Source organism: Scophthalmus maximus, chromosome 18 (genome assembly GCF_022379125.1).
Source record: "Scophthalmus maximus strain ysfricsl-2021 chromosome 18, ASM2237912v1, whole genome shotgun sequence".
Lineage (NCBI taxonomy): Eukaryota > Metazoa > Chordata > Actinopteri > Pleuronectiformes > Scophthalmidae > Scophthalmus > Scophthalmus maximus.
This window is the reverse complement of record NC_061532.1, coordinates 12369127-12385729: the sequence shown is the minus strand read 5'-3', so window position 1 is coordinate 12385729 and position 16603 is coordinate 12369127. Positions and strand designations below refer to the sequence as shown.

Below are 16603 nucleotides of genomic sequence, written 5' to 3'. Positions count from 1 at the left end.
TTAACATTCTGTATATTCGGTAAAAAAAAAGGTTTATATCGGATAACTGAAGGAGCTAAAGGGAGAAGAGTTGAATGCACTGTCTGAGCTATATGTTTGCTGTGTGTGTGTGTGTGTGTGCGTGTGTGTGTGTGTGTGTGTGTGTGTGTGTGTGTGTGTGTTTGTGTGCGTGTGCGTGCGTGTGTGTATGTGTGTGTGTGTGTGTGTGTGTGTGTGTGTGTGTGCATCTATCTTTATGAGGACAAGTTTGAGTTTAAGACCTTCAGATCAAGGACATTTTGGCTGGTCGTCACAGGGCTTTTTGTGACAGTTAAACAGGGATTTCAGGTGAGTGTTCGGTTCATGACTTTGACGTTCAGGCTAGGAAATGCAATATGTCAAGGAGTGTCCTCACAAAGATAGAAGAACAAATATGTGTGTGTGTGTGTGTGTGTATGTGTGTGTGTGTGTGTGTGTGTGTGTGTGTGTGTGTGTGTGTGTGTTTGTGGCAGAGTAGGGAGGATTTTTGGGAGCCTGTGCTCTGCCCATCCTGCCTCTGTTGCTATGGTGATTCCTTTATCTCCAAACCTGAACCTGTGTATTTGGGGACTTTGTGTTTATGTTCATGTCAGATTTATTTACTGAATAACAACAGGTTTTAACAAAAACAGATTGGTTGCGGAGTCTCACGGGGGAACGCTGAGAACGCTGTGCCCAAATTCCTGGGAACAAAAGAAAATAAACCATGTGAGACAGGAGAGTGAAACCTTTATGCGATCACGTTGTGTTCTGTAACTCGGCTGAGAAGGTGATTGTTATGGATGTGTTTTACAAATGGGGGGCTGGGTTTTAAGATGTGTCTTAATTGTGCCATTATGCAAAAAAAACAATGCCTGTCCGTGTGTGTGTGTGTGTGTGTGTGATGCTGTGGAAGGCTGTTAGCTGAGAGACGGGCAGTGAAGGGGGATTAGATAAATCAACAGCTCCAGCTGCAGCAGAGCTTAGGTAATAAGGCTCTATAGGCTAAATATAGAGACGACTGACTTACTGACTGTCTGCCCACTAACTGCTACATTCTAACACACACACACACACACACACACACACACACACACACACACACACACTTCCTTTCTTTGACTCCTATAGGTTAATGCGGATTTGCAGAGGTAAACTAAGCAGGGTTAACATTCATTGTGAATTAATGTCCATTAAAACATATCATTCTTGTTATTGAAATATGTTTTCTCATATATATATTATCATCAGCATGTCCCGTCCTTCACTGTCAGACTACAGCATGAATCAGAAAATAAAAAGAGTAAAAAAAGCTCTGCATTGTTGAGACATAGGCCAAAACAAGGGACTCCTTTTACATTACTTACATTTTGTTGCCGCTCCTTCCTCCTCTTCTCCTCCTCGCCAGACGACCGGGCACTCTTGTTTGAGAGGTGACCTTCCCTGGCGCCCCCTGCGGCCCTCATCATATCTTCAAAGCAGTGCAGGTTAGGTAAATTCTGCCGCCACGTGGCACAGAGGGAGAGAGAGAGGAGGTTTGACATGAGTCTGTCTGGAGGGTAAAGCGCAGACAGGAGGGAGGGGGGGGGGCGACGGGGGGGGTGGGCAGCCCAGCATTTTGTGCCGTCTTCTTTGCTGACATGCAAATGGACTCACACACACCCGACGAGCACGCACATGCACACCCCAGCCGCTGGGAATTGCCCGGGCCTGACAGAGCCATCCATCACAACCTTCAGTGAGCTTATGTCTTTGAACAGCCTTTTGGAGCCTCGGAGTGATTGGCAGCTCTGTCCTCCCTCGTGGACCTTCCTCAGCTCCAAAGACACTTGTTTCATACCTTAACCCTCTCCTTATCACTGTGTGATGTGGGCGGACTGTGTGTCCAAGGCCTTGTTTTGATGTGCGCCATGGCTTAAAGAAAGAGGAAAAAAAACCGCCCCACTCAATATGTCTCTTGCCCTGTCTTTCTCTTTGTTTCTCTCAAGGTCCTCCAAGGCTCACCCTGGACCAGTTGTCCATATTAGCGACAACCCAATGGACGAGGGAAAGGTGAACTGATTTTTTATTTCTGCCCATACGCTCACAAATATTTGCAATACTTTGCACGCAGAGCATTGTTATTACTTACCCTCACCCTGGTTTCAAAAACATTTAGGCCTGCGTAAGACCCTTCAAAGGACGAGATGATTTTCTTGGGGTGGTAAAGGGGCTTTTGGGGGCATTTCACCCGGAGCCGACGACCGAGGATCGTGTCTGTTTTTCAGCATAATGTCAATTGATGATTCAGTGATTTCGTCAGCAAACGTAAAAAAAAAAAAAGAAGGATAACGAGAAATTCCCTGCGGATGGTTCTTAAAGTAATTAAGTACGTTCTCATCAAAATGCATTTTCTGTATCATTGAGGTCCAACTTACTCCACTTGGTTTTTCTTTCCAAAAAACAAGCAAAAAAACACAACATTCCACGCCTCATTTACATCAGCGTTTGCTGGCTTGCAGATTCTTCTTCTCCACTGCCTTTTTTGGTGCATTGCTACGTGTAACTACCACCGTCAGTCAGCAGAAGCGCGTCTGTGTGTATGTGTGTGTTCTCATGCGTGTTTAAACACACACACACACACACACACACACACACACACGTGGTTTAATGTTCTCCTACAGATCAACTTTAAACAGAACAAATGAAAATACCCTGAGAATAAGTGCAGCTGCTCTTTGTCCCGTCTCACGTTGTGTAGTGATTTGGTCGTTCCCTGGGCCCGATACAGTATGTACAATTGCTTTAGTGATGCATATTTTAATTTTAAAGTACTGAGGCTAGGCGTTGTCGCTATGAATAAATCTTCAGACACAAGTTCTAAAAAAAATCTCTTAGCATTTTCTATTACCATCTCCTGTGAGCCAGGAAGAGCAGGTGTCTGCCTGAGCCGGCGTAGTCTCTTTGCACCTGACTTCCTTTCATGCTGCGTTTGAATGTCAAATGTATTACTTCCTTTTTCTGCCCATCATGGGGTCTATTCTATCTCCCCTCTGTCATCTCCCCCACCTGTCTCACCGACTGCCCTGTCGCTCTTCCTCTCCAGCTTGTAATTGGATTCGAGTCCGGCATCGTGGTCATGTGGGATCTGAAGTCAAAGAAGGCCGACTATCGCTACACTTACGATGAGGTAGGCGAAATTTCCCCCGTTTCCTTTCTTTCCCGGCGGGGTTCAGTCACTCTCTCGGCTCCACAGAGCATCTTTTTAATGCAGAAAAAACCTGGAATTAAATCACATATGCATGAGGTGCTCTGTACGCGCTTGTGCATGTAGGGGAGTTTATTCCTGGGAACAAACCTTGGAGTTTGAGAGTTTACTACAGTTGACAAGGCTCGTGTTGAGTTGACGTGTTTTTACACACACACACACACACACACACACACACACACACACACATCTTCTCTCTAGCCGGTGTTTTAAAGCTGATGAAGAGAGTGCTGACTTTAGGGAACAGGACTTTCTTTTACTTCCTGTTGAGTGACAGGTCTTTTATAGGAAAAAGCAGCTCTAATGTGTTGTTTAACAAGGCAGATGTTTGGGTTTGCCAGAGGAGGGCTTTACAGCCCATTTGAAGCAAACTCACCACACCGAACCTGAGCTATCGGGACAGAACGGAGAAGCTCATCGAAGCAATTCCTCAACGTTAGCTGCTGCTACAGAGAGTTGGACTCATGAAATGAGTCACTCTCCGAAATAAAAATTACAACGGGGGGTATTTCGTAGGTGCTTTGGTATTTAAAGAAAGGGTGGTTCACACTGCAGCATCGCCAACAAAAATGCACCTTCTAACAATGGCAGGATTAATACTCCAATGTGTGCATGTGTCCGGAGTGAGGTTTCTTGACTTGCATATTGTGGTTGAAAAAAAAAAAAAAAGGTCACCGTCATTTTATAAAAGGTCCATCTCATGACTCATGTGGCTTTATTGGCTTCCCCGGAGGCGACAGTGTGCGTCTATAAATAAAAGAAAACACACAACAATAAAACACAGACAGTGTCAGATTCCCTCTGTCACACAGAGACTGTGTCTTGGCGATTTCGCTCGACTGTTAAAAATGAAATCTCTGTTCGCTCTCATAATACATGACATCCGTCACCGTCCACGTTCATCCAAGCAGTTTGCTCTTTAGCCCCGATGGTTTTTGCATTCAGTGTCAGTTCTTCCACATGTGTGGATCGCTTTATGATGCATCATGAATGCCATCAGCTGTGCCACCGCCCATTGTTTCTTTTGGCTGGCGATTCAGAGAAACCTTGGCCACCAAATTCGGCTGATGTACACGTGTTTCAGTCGGATCTGTCAGTGGCCCGCGATGCGACCGCGGGCACAGCACGTCCCGTACAGGCGCGTACAGTGGTGTCTGCAGTGCTCGGACACAGAGCCAAACCACATGTGTGAAGATAATTAGATCATCGCAACGCGTATGCCGGTGCTCACCTCGCAAGGCAGTGCTGCGTCGCTGTAAGCACGCTGAGATAACACGAGCCACAGAGGACCGCCCAAATTAGAACATTTTGTACGTTCAGTATGCAAGAAACTCTCTCTGTCTGTCTGTCTGTCTGTCTGTCCGTCTGTCTGTCTATCTGTCTGTCTGTCCGTCTGTCCGTCTGTCTGTCTGTCTGTCTGTCTGTCTGTCTGTCTGTCTGTCCGTCCGTCCGTCCGTCCGTCCGTCTGTCCGTCTGTCCGTCTGTCCGTCTGTCTGTCTGTCTGTCTGTCTGTCTGTCTGTCTGTCTGTCTGTCCGTCTGTCCGTCTGTCCGTCTGTCCGTCTGTCCGTCTGTCTGTCTGTCTGTCTGTCTGTCTGTCCGTCCGTCCGTCCGTCCGTCCGTCCGTCCGTCCGTCCGTCCGTCCTTCTGTCCGTCTGTCCGTCCGTCCTTCTGTCCGTCTGTCCGTCTGTCCGTCTGTCTGTCCGTCTGTCCGTCTGTCCGTCTGTCGTCTCTGCCCGCTGCTCTATTTCCTTCTCTCAGATGAGCTAATATCCTTCCGCTGCACCCAGGGCATTACGGTCTCCAGTATTGAATCTCCCCAGGGAGCTCGTCTCATCCCTCCGCACCCCTACAGTCACACCTCTCCAGAGACCAGCGTTTGAGCGGGTCTCTGACCGCGGGAGGCGGTCGGGGGCGTGGTGGTGGTGGTGGTGGGGGCTACCGCGCGCAATTATGGCTGCAGCACGCGGCTGCTCTGCCATCACTCTTGGAGCGTGTTGGGGGTCACTCTCCTGGCTAACACTGTGTATCCCAAAAAAGGTTCTCCGAGCCAGATACCTTCAAAGTTTAAGTTTGGCCCCCGACCAGCCGCCAAGGTCACTTGAAGACAATGCTGGCGTTCTGCTGTGCTGCGTCACACCAGTGAACTGCACCGTGACTTTTCTGTTAACACAACTTACTGGACAGTTGTGTAGCCAACACTGATTAAATGGACTGTGGGGTGTGTGTGCTGCGAGGGAGGTACACACCAGTAATACTCTGCACTTGGATTTTACAAACCTACATATCTGATTGGTCTTATTTTACATGTCTTTATGAATAAAAGGGCTTTTTAACCCTAATTCGTATGCTTGCAAACTACATATTTCTCACCTCTGCTGATCGGTGGACTCCTCTCACGGGATGTTTATGTGTACGGTGTCAATACTGTTTGGCCAATGAGTTTTACCTGATGATGGTCGACTGACTTCAAAGTAGCAAAATGCTGGATTTCTGCTACTTTACCAGAGATCCTCACAGTTTTGACCCTAAAAACTCGACATTAATGTTTCATGGTGCGCACAAAGTTTATTGCACTCTTTATATCATATACAGTCTCAGATTTTGTCAGTGGTGTAAAAGCATACTTGAAGAATTATGTGTAGAGATTTACTGACGTACTGAGGAACGATGACGGCGACAGTGAAGGCTGAATTAGATGTCCAACATCCAGATGTTTGCGATGGAGACATGGCTGTAATTTGATGTGAAGACATACATTGGTGTGGTTTTTGTGCCATTAAAAACATGTTACGTATGTTTAATTATAAGCGATTTGTAACGCCTGGATCAGTCGGCACACTCAGAATTGTTTTCTGTCATTCACTGACATCATGAATGTGTCTCCCTTAAACAACGCTGTTGGGCGAAATAACTTTTTACAGCCATCGAATCCATTGCGAGCTTTATTCTTCCCCGCTGCGCGCTCTTTTTTTTCTTCCTGCTGCGTGCTTTCATTCAAACTCTATTTGCCTAGAAGCTTGCTGCTAAGTATCAAAGTTGTCGACTGAAATGAACAAGGCAGCTTTTCCTCTTCATCTTTTCAGCCGCAGCGGTAGTAAGTCAGTAGACATGAATTCAGACTTTGGAATAAGAGTGTCTTAAACCCCTATTTTAGTTTTGATGGAAATTTGTGAAAGCTTAAACAAGTGAAATAAAGTCCATGGTCTTTGGATTCCAAAGGATCAAAATTAATGGTCTTTGTGAATAATGCTGGCTTATGTATTGTTGGCATAATTGTAACAATTTTTGCGAAACTTTCTCTCAGAACTTCAGCGAGTATGACGCACGCAAGGGGAGCTATGCTCAAATGAAGGCGGCCTTTGTTAGTTGTGGACGCTGTCAAACTTGTCGGCGTGTCAGCAAATCTCCCAGACAAAAACAACGTTTTCTGGCAGAGTTCAGACGTACAGCACAGGCAATAAAGCTTTCACGAGCTCTCCACAGAGCACGCCGGCCTCTTGTGTCTTTCAGTGGATTTTCCTATTATTAGCTGTGGATCAGCAGTTCGGGTTTCCAGTGATTGCTAGCCAGCGATCATCCGTCACCCCGACCCTGCTCCGCTCTGCTCCGTCTGACTCAACACCTTCATCTGAATACGGCCGTGATGACTGGCTGATATTGCATCCAGGTTGGAGTTCCTACTTCCCTCGTGCTCGCCTGTTCGTCTCCCGCTGGGACTATTGCTCGCTAAATAAATGCAGGATGTCATAGGCCCATTATTCGAACTCACCAATTTATTCAATAATCAGCCCGAAACAAACAGCCAAACTTCCAGTCAGATCAGAGCTGTCACCGAAGGCAACAGTAACCCAGTAAAAGGGCAAACAAATTCCCACAACGACCAAGTATTAATTACTTCATACCCATTGCAATTCCTTCAAACACGTTAAACTACTTTGGCTCTTAAGTAATGTGTGTTATCAACATATTTTATGCTAAGAAGTCATTTTTTTAACTTAGTTCTAAAGGATATATAGACTATTTGTCGTCTATATGAGACAATACACTGCCAGACAGATTGGTTTGATATGTGCTTTAAATCGCTCCCATGTGGTTGACTAAATGGACTGAAAGCAAATGTTACAAGTTATTCTCAAACGCTGTCAATCGTAACCGATGTTGGTTCGTCATCCAGAAATAATAATAATTAGGACTATGTCTATGATATGCATGTTTATGTTTATGCCTATTTTCCTTCCCCGACCTCAGTCTGTGTGCGTGTTTGTGTGTGTGTGTTTGTGTGTGTGTGTGTGTGTCTGTCTGTCTGTCTGTCTGTGTGTGTGTGTGTGTGTGTGTGTGTGTGTGTGTGTGTGTGTGGGTGTGGCTTTGTGATGCTGGTGACACTAATAAGTGTTGACTAAATCTCCTCGTTCCCCAAAGACCAATCTGCGAAAACTGACCCAATGCAATAAATCATGGAATTAGTCTTTTTAATTGGTATTGTTTGATATGATGAGTACCGTGTGTTTCAATTACTCTGCCCATTTTCCAATTAAGCACAGTGCATTGTTCCCTCTTGGGACTGTCACACTGAACAAAGCGCTGACGGATTTCTGGAGCTCAGTCTCTGTCGACACATCACTGGGCTCTTAATCATAAGACAGTGATGAGTCTTAGCATTTGGCATTTTCTATAATATCTCCCGATTATCTATAAATAAAACTCAAATAAACTCATAATGCCGACAGTGGACTCCCGGAGAACACATTATATGTTTAATTACAAGTATACTTCAGATGTTCTAAGTTAGAGGGTGGGATGCTTAACATTTTACCGAATCTTGAGTTCAGGACACGTGCGAAAACTGCATCCTGGCACCTGGCACTCGGCACTGATGATTCACTCCTGGCAGCAAATCATCGACGAACCGTCTCCCCTTCTTGGCCACTGCTGCCTCCCACAGTCCCCATCACTTTGCCCACAAGGACACACCTCCACCATCAGCTTAAATAGGACGCCTAAGCCGTTACTCATCAAAATAACAAGCGGCGCGAAGAGGACATCGGGAAGCTCCATAACCTATAAAAATAGGTTTTTAAAACTTCCGTCATGTTTGATTTGTGTGTCCCCGAGGGAGCGAGGGGGGATGAGTCATTGACGGTGTAATGAGACAACTTTGAGTCTGTGTGCCTATGCGGCGCGATGTCGCGTAACCGTAGCTCTGCCTCATCAGGTTAACGTTGACCTGGAGGAAATCCCATCGGAGAAAAAACCTGGATAATGAGACCTCTGAAAATCCTTGACGGCGTGCATCCAAAGAACATGCACCTAAGGAACCTCTGGGTGTTGTTTTGTCTGGGGGGAAGAAACAACAACAATTCTCCACAGTTATTATTTGAATCTCTGGGAGTTTAAGATCTGGCCAAGAAACACTATGTAAAGGATCACAAACTTTACCAGCGGGCAACAGATGGGGGGTCATTACCTTTCAAAACCTATAAACGCCAAACGGTTCACTCGGGAACGGATAAGATTCCATTGTTTTTTTTGTGGTGGGCGAATCACGCGGGCATGAGCTGACACCGGCTCTCTATTTATCAATTTGGAGGGGAAATATTCCTGACATTCAGCCGAGCCTGACACACGGCAGCGATTATGATTAATGACACACTGAGGGGCAAAAGTGATGCACACAACAAATAGCAAAGTGCAATTAGAATAAATTGCATCAACAGCGAGGTTATCAGTCATTTCTCATGAGCGATGGGAGACAAGGAGCTGCGTTGGGGGGAGACGGGGGAGACGGGGGGGGGCTACGAGGAAAACCGAGGACCAGTTAGCGAGTCGACAATAAGCGGAGCTTCAGTCAGAGCTGCAGAACATTGAACAGTCGAAGGTGGAATAGAGCCTTATCAAAAAGAAGGGTATTCTAGGCACCTTATAAGAGAATGTGCCCCATCGTTGTCTGTGAAAGAAAGAGCGTTATCCCCCGACAACGCTCTGAGCATGTGATGAGATGTATCACGGATGCTGCAGGTGCCTGGGGTGTAAATCCATGCGGCAGGCCTCGTGAAAGCTGCTTTGGGGTTCAGTGGCTCGTGAGCAGCACGCAGGCCCCGGCGCACATCATCATATTTACTTAGTGTCAAAATGTTTCGGCGGGTTTAATTACGGGGCTACGAAAGGGGGCATCGATAAGCAGGGTTGCCCTTTACCGGCATACTTTGGGTCGTGATGTGTTTGTGCTTTGCAGCGATTGCTTGTCAGTGGATGGATCATCGTGAGCCCGGCTCACAACCGCAACACGAGCGTTCGGATGATGGGGAGGTTGAGAGGATCTCGTCTCTCCAACTCTTTCCTTGTCGTTCCTATAGTTTTTCTCTTTTTATATCTTTCAGCTCGTCTCTGTGTCAGTTTCTATATTTGGTACTTTGTCTTCTGTTTTTTTTTCCAGACCTGACTCAAAGCCCTGTTACCATTAGTGATTTTACAGTTGTGATTATTTTTTATTTTCCTATTATTTCATTTTAAACTGCCCTGCTTGCTTCCAAAAGGTCTGCCATAGGTCATTTAAAAGCTTATTTCAATGCATTACAGGAAATGCTCTGAAGTCGGGGGCCAGACCTCCTCTTTTATTTTCTCACTTTCACCATCTGTTCAAGAGTATATAATCCGGAGTCACAGGCGTTTGACCCACATATGAACATTATGTTACCATATGGCTGCGGCAATACAACACACCTGTAGCGTATAAGGGAGATGGTGGCGCATGATGTTTCATCCTACTGAACCATTGACCCAACCCCGCTTCCTTCCTGTCGTTTCCTAGGCGATCCACTCAGTTGCCTGGCATCACGAGGGCAAGCAGTTCATTTGCAGTCACTCAGACGGAACTCTGACCATATGGAACATCAGAGGCCAGGGCAAGCCCATACAGACAATCACCCCACATGGTAAGCAGGTACACACACACACACACACACACACACACACACACACACACAGGTGTGTGTCCGATACCACTCCCTAATTCACAAATGTCTTGCCTCCTATACACAATAGATACTCTGGGGTGTTCTGATATATTTTTCCGTGGTGGGAAATCTGGGAAGGAACTGCTGGATGTAGAGCGTTCATTTGACACTCCAGAGGTCAGATACTGGGCGGCACAGTGGAGCAGCGGATAGCACTGTCACCTCACAGCAATTCTGTGGTTTGAGCTTGCCGGCCGACCAGGGCCTTTTTCGTACGGGGTTCGCATGTTCTCACCTGATTGTTTGCCTCTCCGGGTGTTTTCAGAAACATTAACTCCCTAAAATGTCTGGAAATGTATTCCAGATGTTTACATATGAAGAACGAAGCGGATGATGGTTTGGGCCAGACGCGTTCACAAACTGCGGAAAAATTTCCGAAAATGAATGTTGGCAGCACAAGTGCATCACTGCTGCTGCGTTAACGCCTGCGCGGATGTTCGGCAACTGCACATTCACTCCCTGATTGGCTCTAATCAGTCACGACTCGACTCAAAGTACTAGTTCCACCGTCAAAGAGCAGGAATCCCCGCTCTTACCCTTCACCACTGTTGTTTCTCGCTTGCAGTGACCGAGGAACCAGCTGCTTTCTGTCGACATCGGTGTGCACATGCTCAGTGTGCGTGAGTGAATGTTGGTGTGATATATGTGTTAGGTTAGAAACAGCCTTTTAAAGTCGTATGTTTTACAATACATGATACCAGTACATTCAGCTGCCTCTGTAAATCACATGACCCACTCTGTAGTCATTGCAGCCTTCCCTTAAAAGTCTCCCCACACATCACATGGCTCCCTCATCGTTTCCTCATTTCAGTCAGAGGATTATTGTCAGTTCAATTATGTCCTGCCTCTGTTTGCTCCGCTGTCTGCACACACACACACACACACATGCATTAGTGCCGGTGCTCTGTTTATTTCCTGCAGAAAGCAAGTCTGCTCTTTTGAAGATGTATTTTAATCCACATTCCTCTGCCCCATACAACTACTCATCCCGCAGAGCACTTTGACAGTTCACCCAGATGAAGGACCTGCGAGAAAAAATAAGCTTGAACGTGTGAGAGCGACAAATGGACAAGGCAGTAAGAGAGTCTGAGAGAGGAACAAAGAAAAGACAAACTTCTAACACTTTCTCAACCTGGATTTTGGTGTGTGAGGGTTTGCAGAAAGGACTTCGCCACACAAGCTTTTTTAATTAGTTGTTTCTCCCACTGCTGCATGCATAATTAGTTTGGTATTTAATGGGCAATTATGCAAATTTCCTTTGACAGGTTTAAGTAAGGCTTATAAGTCCTCCTTTAATTGTCTTTTTAAATATCTGTTATTTAGATGCATGTTATTAAAAGTTGTTCTTTATTATACAGACCTGCCTTGTGCAACCTGCCTTAGGGCCCAATTTGGCTTGTCAGTAATAGTTCAGATGTAGTCAGCCACTTATTGTGCATTCTGATACAAAAATATGCGAAGGTAGGCTCGCATGCGATGGATGTGCAAATTTTTCCTTCAAAAGGACCTCCTTTGAGGTTTGAATAGATGGGGTTTGTGAATAATGATCATCACGCCGTCTTTGCATGTCCCTGCCCCTGCTTTTGTCTTTCCCCTCTCTGAATCTCAATAGGCCTTTATCGTTGTCCTGCTGCTCTTCATTCCGAGCTGCATTTTAAGTGGGGGGGGGGGATTTAGATGACAGGATAAACGAGAGGAGGTGAAGAGGGAGTGAAGTGGCAAAACTAAAGTAACTTCTCTTTGTGCTATTTTTAGGAAAACAGCCCAAGGACGGGAAGAAGCCAGAGCCTTGTAAACCCATTCTCAAAGTGGAGTACAAAACCACGAGAAATGGGTAGGGTCTCTCGTTTTCTCTCTCTCACACACACACGCACACACACACACACACACACACGCCTAATCATGCACAGTTGCGGCAGAAGACACTACAAGGGTATTTACAGATGTCTTATGTCGGTCCAGCAGAACCAACAATTTCTCAGCAACAGACTTATTTTAGTCTCAGCCATTAGGCTTCTATTTACTATGTAAGTGATAATAATATATTATATAATCCTACACTGAAAAGGGGATTAAGTGGTCTTTTGGTTGTGACGGAAGTCAACTCCTTTTTGACTGCTTCTTCAGCTCCACTCCACTAAAAGTTACTGTTGAATTTATATGTAGTCACATTGTCTCATTGTTTCTGGCAACACAACATAGGGCAGATACATATTGTCCGTATGGTAACCTTTTTTTTTGCATTTGCTTGTGTGTGTTCGTTCCAGCGAGCCCTTCATGATCCTGTCCGGTGGTCTGTCCTATGACACGGTGGGCCGACGGCCTTGTCTGACGGTAATGCATGGAAAGAGTACGGCCGTGCTGGAGATGGACTATCCCATAGTAGATTTCCTCACACTCTGTGAGACACCATACCCCAATGGTAAGTGTGTGCATGCCTGAGCGTTATATTTGTATAGGGAATGTCATCATATCCACACACACACCATTCGGTCCTTTAATTATGTCGGATTGCTTTCTGTCTTGTTTCTTGTGTTTCCGTAATAAATGTGAAATTTCCCAAGGGGAAGGATACGATTTCAGTTTCATTATGCGACACGAAGAATATTACATTTCCATTTCATCCTTTTTGTACACAGTTGTCTTCCCTATGAATTAAATGATCATCTCATTTCCTGTATTGAGAAGTCAACAGCTAAAACGAGCCAGAATGGATATGCGTGGTAAGGGATCCTGTGCGTATGTAATCCAGTATGTAAACTCTGGTGCAGCATTATGTGGCACATTCACAGCTACAGGAGGGATGTAACAGTGGTGACTTCATTATTTCACTGTGGCAACCTAATGTCACCCCCCGCTGATTTCATCTGGTAATGGACATTACTGGGTCGCCTGATTACACAATACACGTCAGTCTGTTTCAACCAGTGTTAGTGCGTAATCCATGGTGATGTGGTTGCGGATGATGCTATATGCACACCAGTATGCTGCAATGTGGAAAGACAAAGTATCTAGTGCAGGCAGAACAACTACTGAGGAGTTACTGTATCTAGACAAAGATTGAAATGTAATGAAGAGGAAAATTAGTGTGAGTTTCTCACAGTAAACAAAACGTAACGTAAACTGTCAGTTCCATCCACTGCTGGATTCCCTGCCTTGTTAGAAATAAAGTAAAATTACTATTGTGCTGTATTGCTAAAGCTGAGAGCTGCTATAAACAAGACTTTGTATATTTTATTTACACATAACTGGGTCACATAATTACTATAAAGGAGTCACTTGAGACAACAAACCCACAGGGGAGTTATCACTCAGTGCTGCGGTTTCCCTCATCCTTTTTTGTGTGCCATTACGTATTTGACAATTACATCGTCGTAATTGTCGTTTCTATATCATAGAAGAACCCCTTTGATTAGATTTGCAATTTGTTTGTATCTTTAGCTTAGTCAGCCTGATCTGAAGTTGAACAATGATTCTCAACAGAACGTGACAATCGTTATTTCACATCTCGTCCAAATCCGTGTGCTACGAATATTCAGCCAGAGCAATAACCCCCACAGTCATAAGTCGCATAGATTCATATATTTTAAGTGTCGAGCATTCCTGCCCTCACGTCTTCAGGGCACACATACATTTGAAGTCTGAGATATTCTTCCCCTGTGGTTTTGTAGATTTCAGAGAGGTTCTCTAAGAAAGCAATTAGAAAAACGACCCAACGCGTGTTTCTGTGTGCAGATTTTCAGGAACCTTACGCTGTGGTGGTCCTTCTGGAAAAGGATTTAGTGGTGATCGACCTTGCACAAAATGGGTGAGTGTGACCCTTCGTTAAACATCATCGTACCTTCAAATATCAGAAGTTACGGATGTCAAGTGACTCTCATATTGACTGAAGCGCTGATACTGGGCAGACAGACTAATTGGGCAGCGGCTTTGTTACAGTTACCCCATATTCGAAAACCCCTATCCTCTGACTATCCACGAGTCGCCTGTGACCTGCTGCGAGTACTTTGCCGACTGCCCTGTGGACCTCATACCTGCACTTTACTCTGTTGGCTCACGGCAGAAACGACAGGGCTACAGCAAAAAGGTACGGTGGAGGAAAACTGCATCTTGTTGAGCACCGGTTTATTTCTTCTTACTGCTGCAGAGGAAACCTGAACAGAACGTTTGACATGGCAGTTTCTTTCGAGAGAAAAAGAAAGAACGAAATGTCCTTGAAAGAAAGGCTTGATTTAAACTCAAGTACTTCTTTATTCCTTATTCATTCTCCATATAGTGCAGGACTCCATGCTTTCCTGTTTTCAAATGTAACAGATTTGCATTTTAACGGACTATTCCGGACCTGACTTGACCCTTAGATGTGACACCTGACCTGACGCATAACACATATAGGCTCAGAGCTGATGCTGGACAGTGAAGGTGTAAGCTTATTAATTGGTAAATGTCCAAACGCTATTTTGTTTTTGCCTATTTTGTCTATTGTCAATATATGTATTGAAATTTAGAGATGAGTGAGTGTTTTCAAACACGCAGAGGAGAAGAAGAAGTACAGAGTTTGAATTCCATTAGCCTCATTCAGAGGGGCACAAGTGTATTTTCTATTCAAACCATATAGCCTCTGGATGAGAAAATGAAATGACTGCGAGTATTTTGATACTGCAGTCACACCCATTTGTGTTTTGCACCTGGAGATTTTTCCTGCGTTTGCATTTCTGTCCTATGTCCGAAAAAATGTAGAGCCTTTAGTCTTAGCTCTTATATTCATAGCACCAAATCGCAGAGTTTTTCCTGAGAAAAGCTAACTATAGCTCCTTGTAATCATCGAATGCAACTGTTCGAGCAAAAAGTCTTGAGCGGAAGCCACGACGACAGGTTTTAACCCTCCGAATGAAATCAATTTCAACGACATCATCACAAAATAACCGAGGGTGGAATGATCTCTCCTGCCGCTCTGCTTGGCAGCACCGTCAAAAAAGGTAAATGCCTAAACTAGAAAGAACAGCAAGGTAACGTGATGAAGGACACATTCATGCAACACTAGACACTCCATGTTAATTTGTTTTAGATGTGCTAAATTATATTTCCCCGAAGGTAAATGGAGTAAACAATAGTGCCACGTTACCTAACGATCCTCCAGCTCATCTCCTCTCCTTCTCCTCCCCTTATCCCTGTATCGTCTAAGACAGACCCCCTGCTCTCTCAGCCATTATGTATGCCTATGTTCCTCTCCCTGTCGCCTTGTTCTAGCTCTCTGTCGGAAATGTCAGCATGTACTGACCCAAACTGGCTGCCTAGCTGCTGCTTTTCCTTTTTTTTCTTTTTTCTTTTTTTTGCATAGCGAGGGCCTGGCTGAGCTGCAGGAGGCCATTCTCACACAAAGATCACCATGAGTCATCCTGGTGACCTTTGTATGTGTCGACGTGTTCAAAGCCAAACCCCCCCCCCCACCAACACTCTCTCACACACACACGCACACTCAGATGGCGACACACACTCAATGAGCTGCATAGTCTATAATTGCAAGGAGTCCTGCCGGGTTTCTTCCCATGCACACTCGCACGTTTGCAGTTTCGTCATGTTTCTGTTGACACGCTTGTTTATTGACAAAGCTGTGCTCCCTGCTGTACTCTCTCATCTTCCCTAACGCAATGTGTGTGTGTGTCTGCTGTCTATCCAGGAATGGCCTATTAGTGGTGGAAACTGGGGTCAGGGCACACAGAGCTACCCAGAGATCATCATCACTGGGTAAGACGATACTGATTTCATTAGCACTGTCATTATCGTCTCGCCGCAACTCAATTTCTCTCGTCTCTGCCACACTGTCAGGTCAACACGGGGAGAAAAGGGGAGCCTGTCTTAAAACATTTACTGTAGGCCTTCATATACTCCAATAATGTGCATATTGCTCCGTTTTGATGTTTATTATCCCGCACTAAGCTGTGAACAAGGGGGGAAGTAGCTGCTTTAACACAACACACACACTGAAGAAGTGACATTGAGGTATGGGCTTGGCAGTATTAGGCTGGCGCTCGTCTTCTTCCTCCTTCTTGTCTCCTCACTCCTACATGCTGCATTACTATTCTGTCCAGCTTTCTCTCTCTCTCTCTCTCTCTAACCCAGTGCCACTGTCTGCGAAATGTTTCTCTCCCAATCCACTCAGCTGAACTGGCCACAAAAACAATGAGGAGTGAAGTGAAAATGAAAAGCAAAATACATGTTATTATTTTCTTTTCTGCGACACCAGTTAAGACCTCAGTTATAAGGACCTTCCCTAAAATATCACAAAGTCAGAGGCACACAATTGTCCCAAAAATATAATTAAAAAAATGATTGCGTGCTGCGGCA

At 45.1% G+C, this 16603-nt stretch overlaps 1 protein-coding gene across 3 annotated transcripts in view; it reads left to right on the top strand.

Annotated features, from left to right (window-relative positions):
* Positions 1-16603, top strand: part of stxbp5a (syntaxin binding protein 5a (tomosyn)) — a 76941-nt gene that overhangs the window by 43793 nt on the left and 16545 nt on the right. For all 3 annotated transcript variants that reach the window (XM_035618122.2, XM_035618120.2, XM_035618118.2), the window contains exons 7-14: positions 1986-2049; positions 3083-3166; positions 10054-10177; positions 12014-12092; positions 12526-12680; positions 13994-14066; positions 14198-14345; positions 15936-16003. In XM_035618122.2, coding sequence (XP_035474015.1) covers positions 1986-2049; positions 3083-3166; positions 10054-10177; positions 12014-12092; positions 12526-12680; positions 13994-14066; positions 14198-14345; positions 15936-16003 — 795 coding nt within the window. The remainder of the gene's footprint in view (positions 1-1985; positions 2050-3082; positions 3167-10053; positions 10178-12013; positions 12093-12525; positions 12681-13993; positions 14067-14197; positions 14346-15935; positions 16004-16603) is intronic.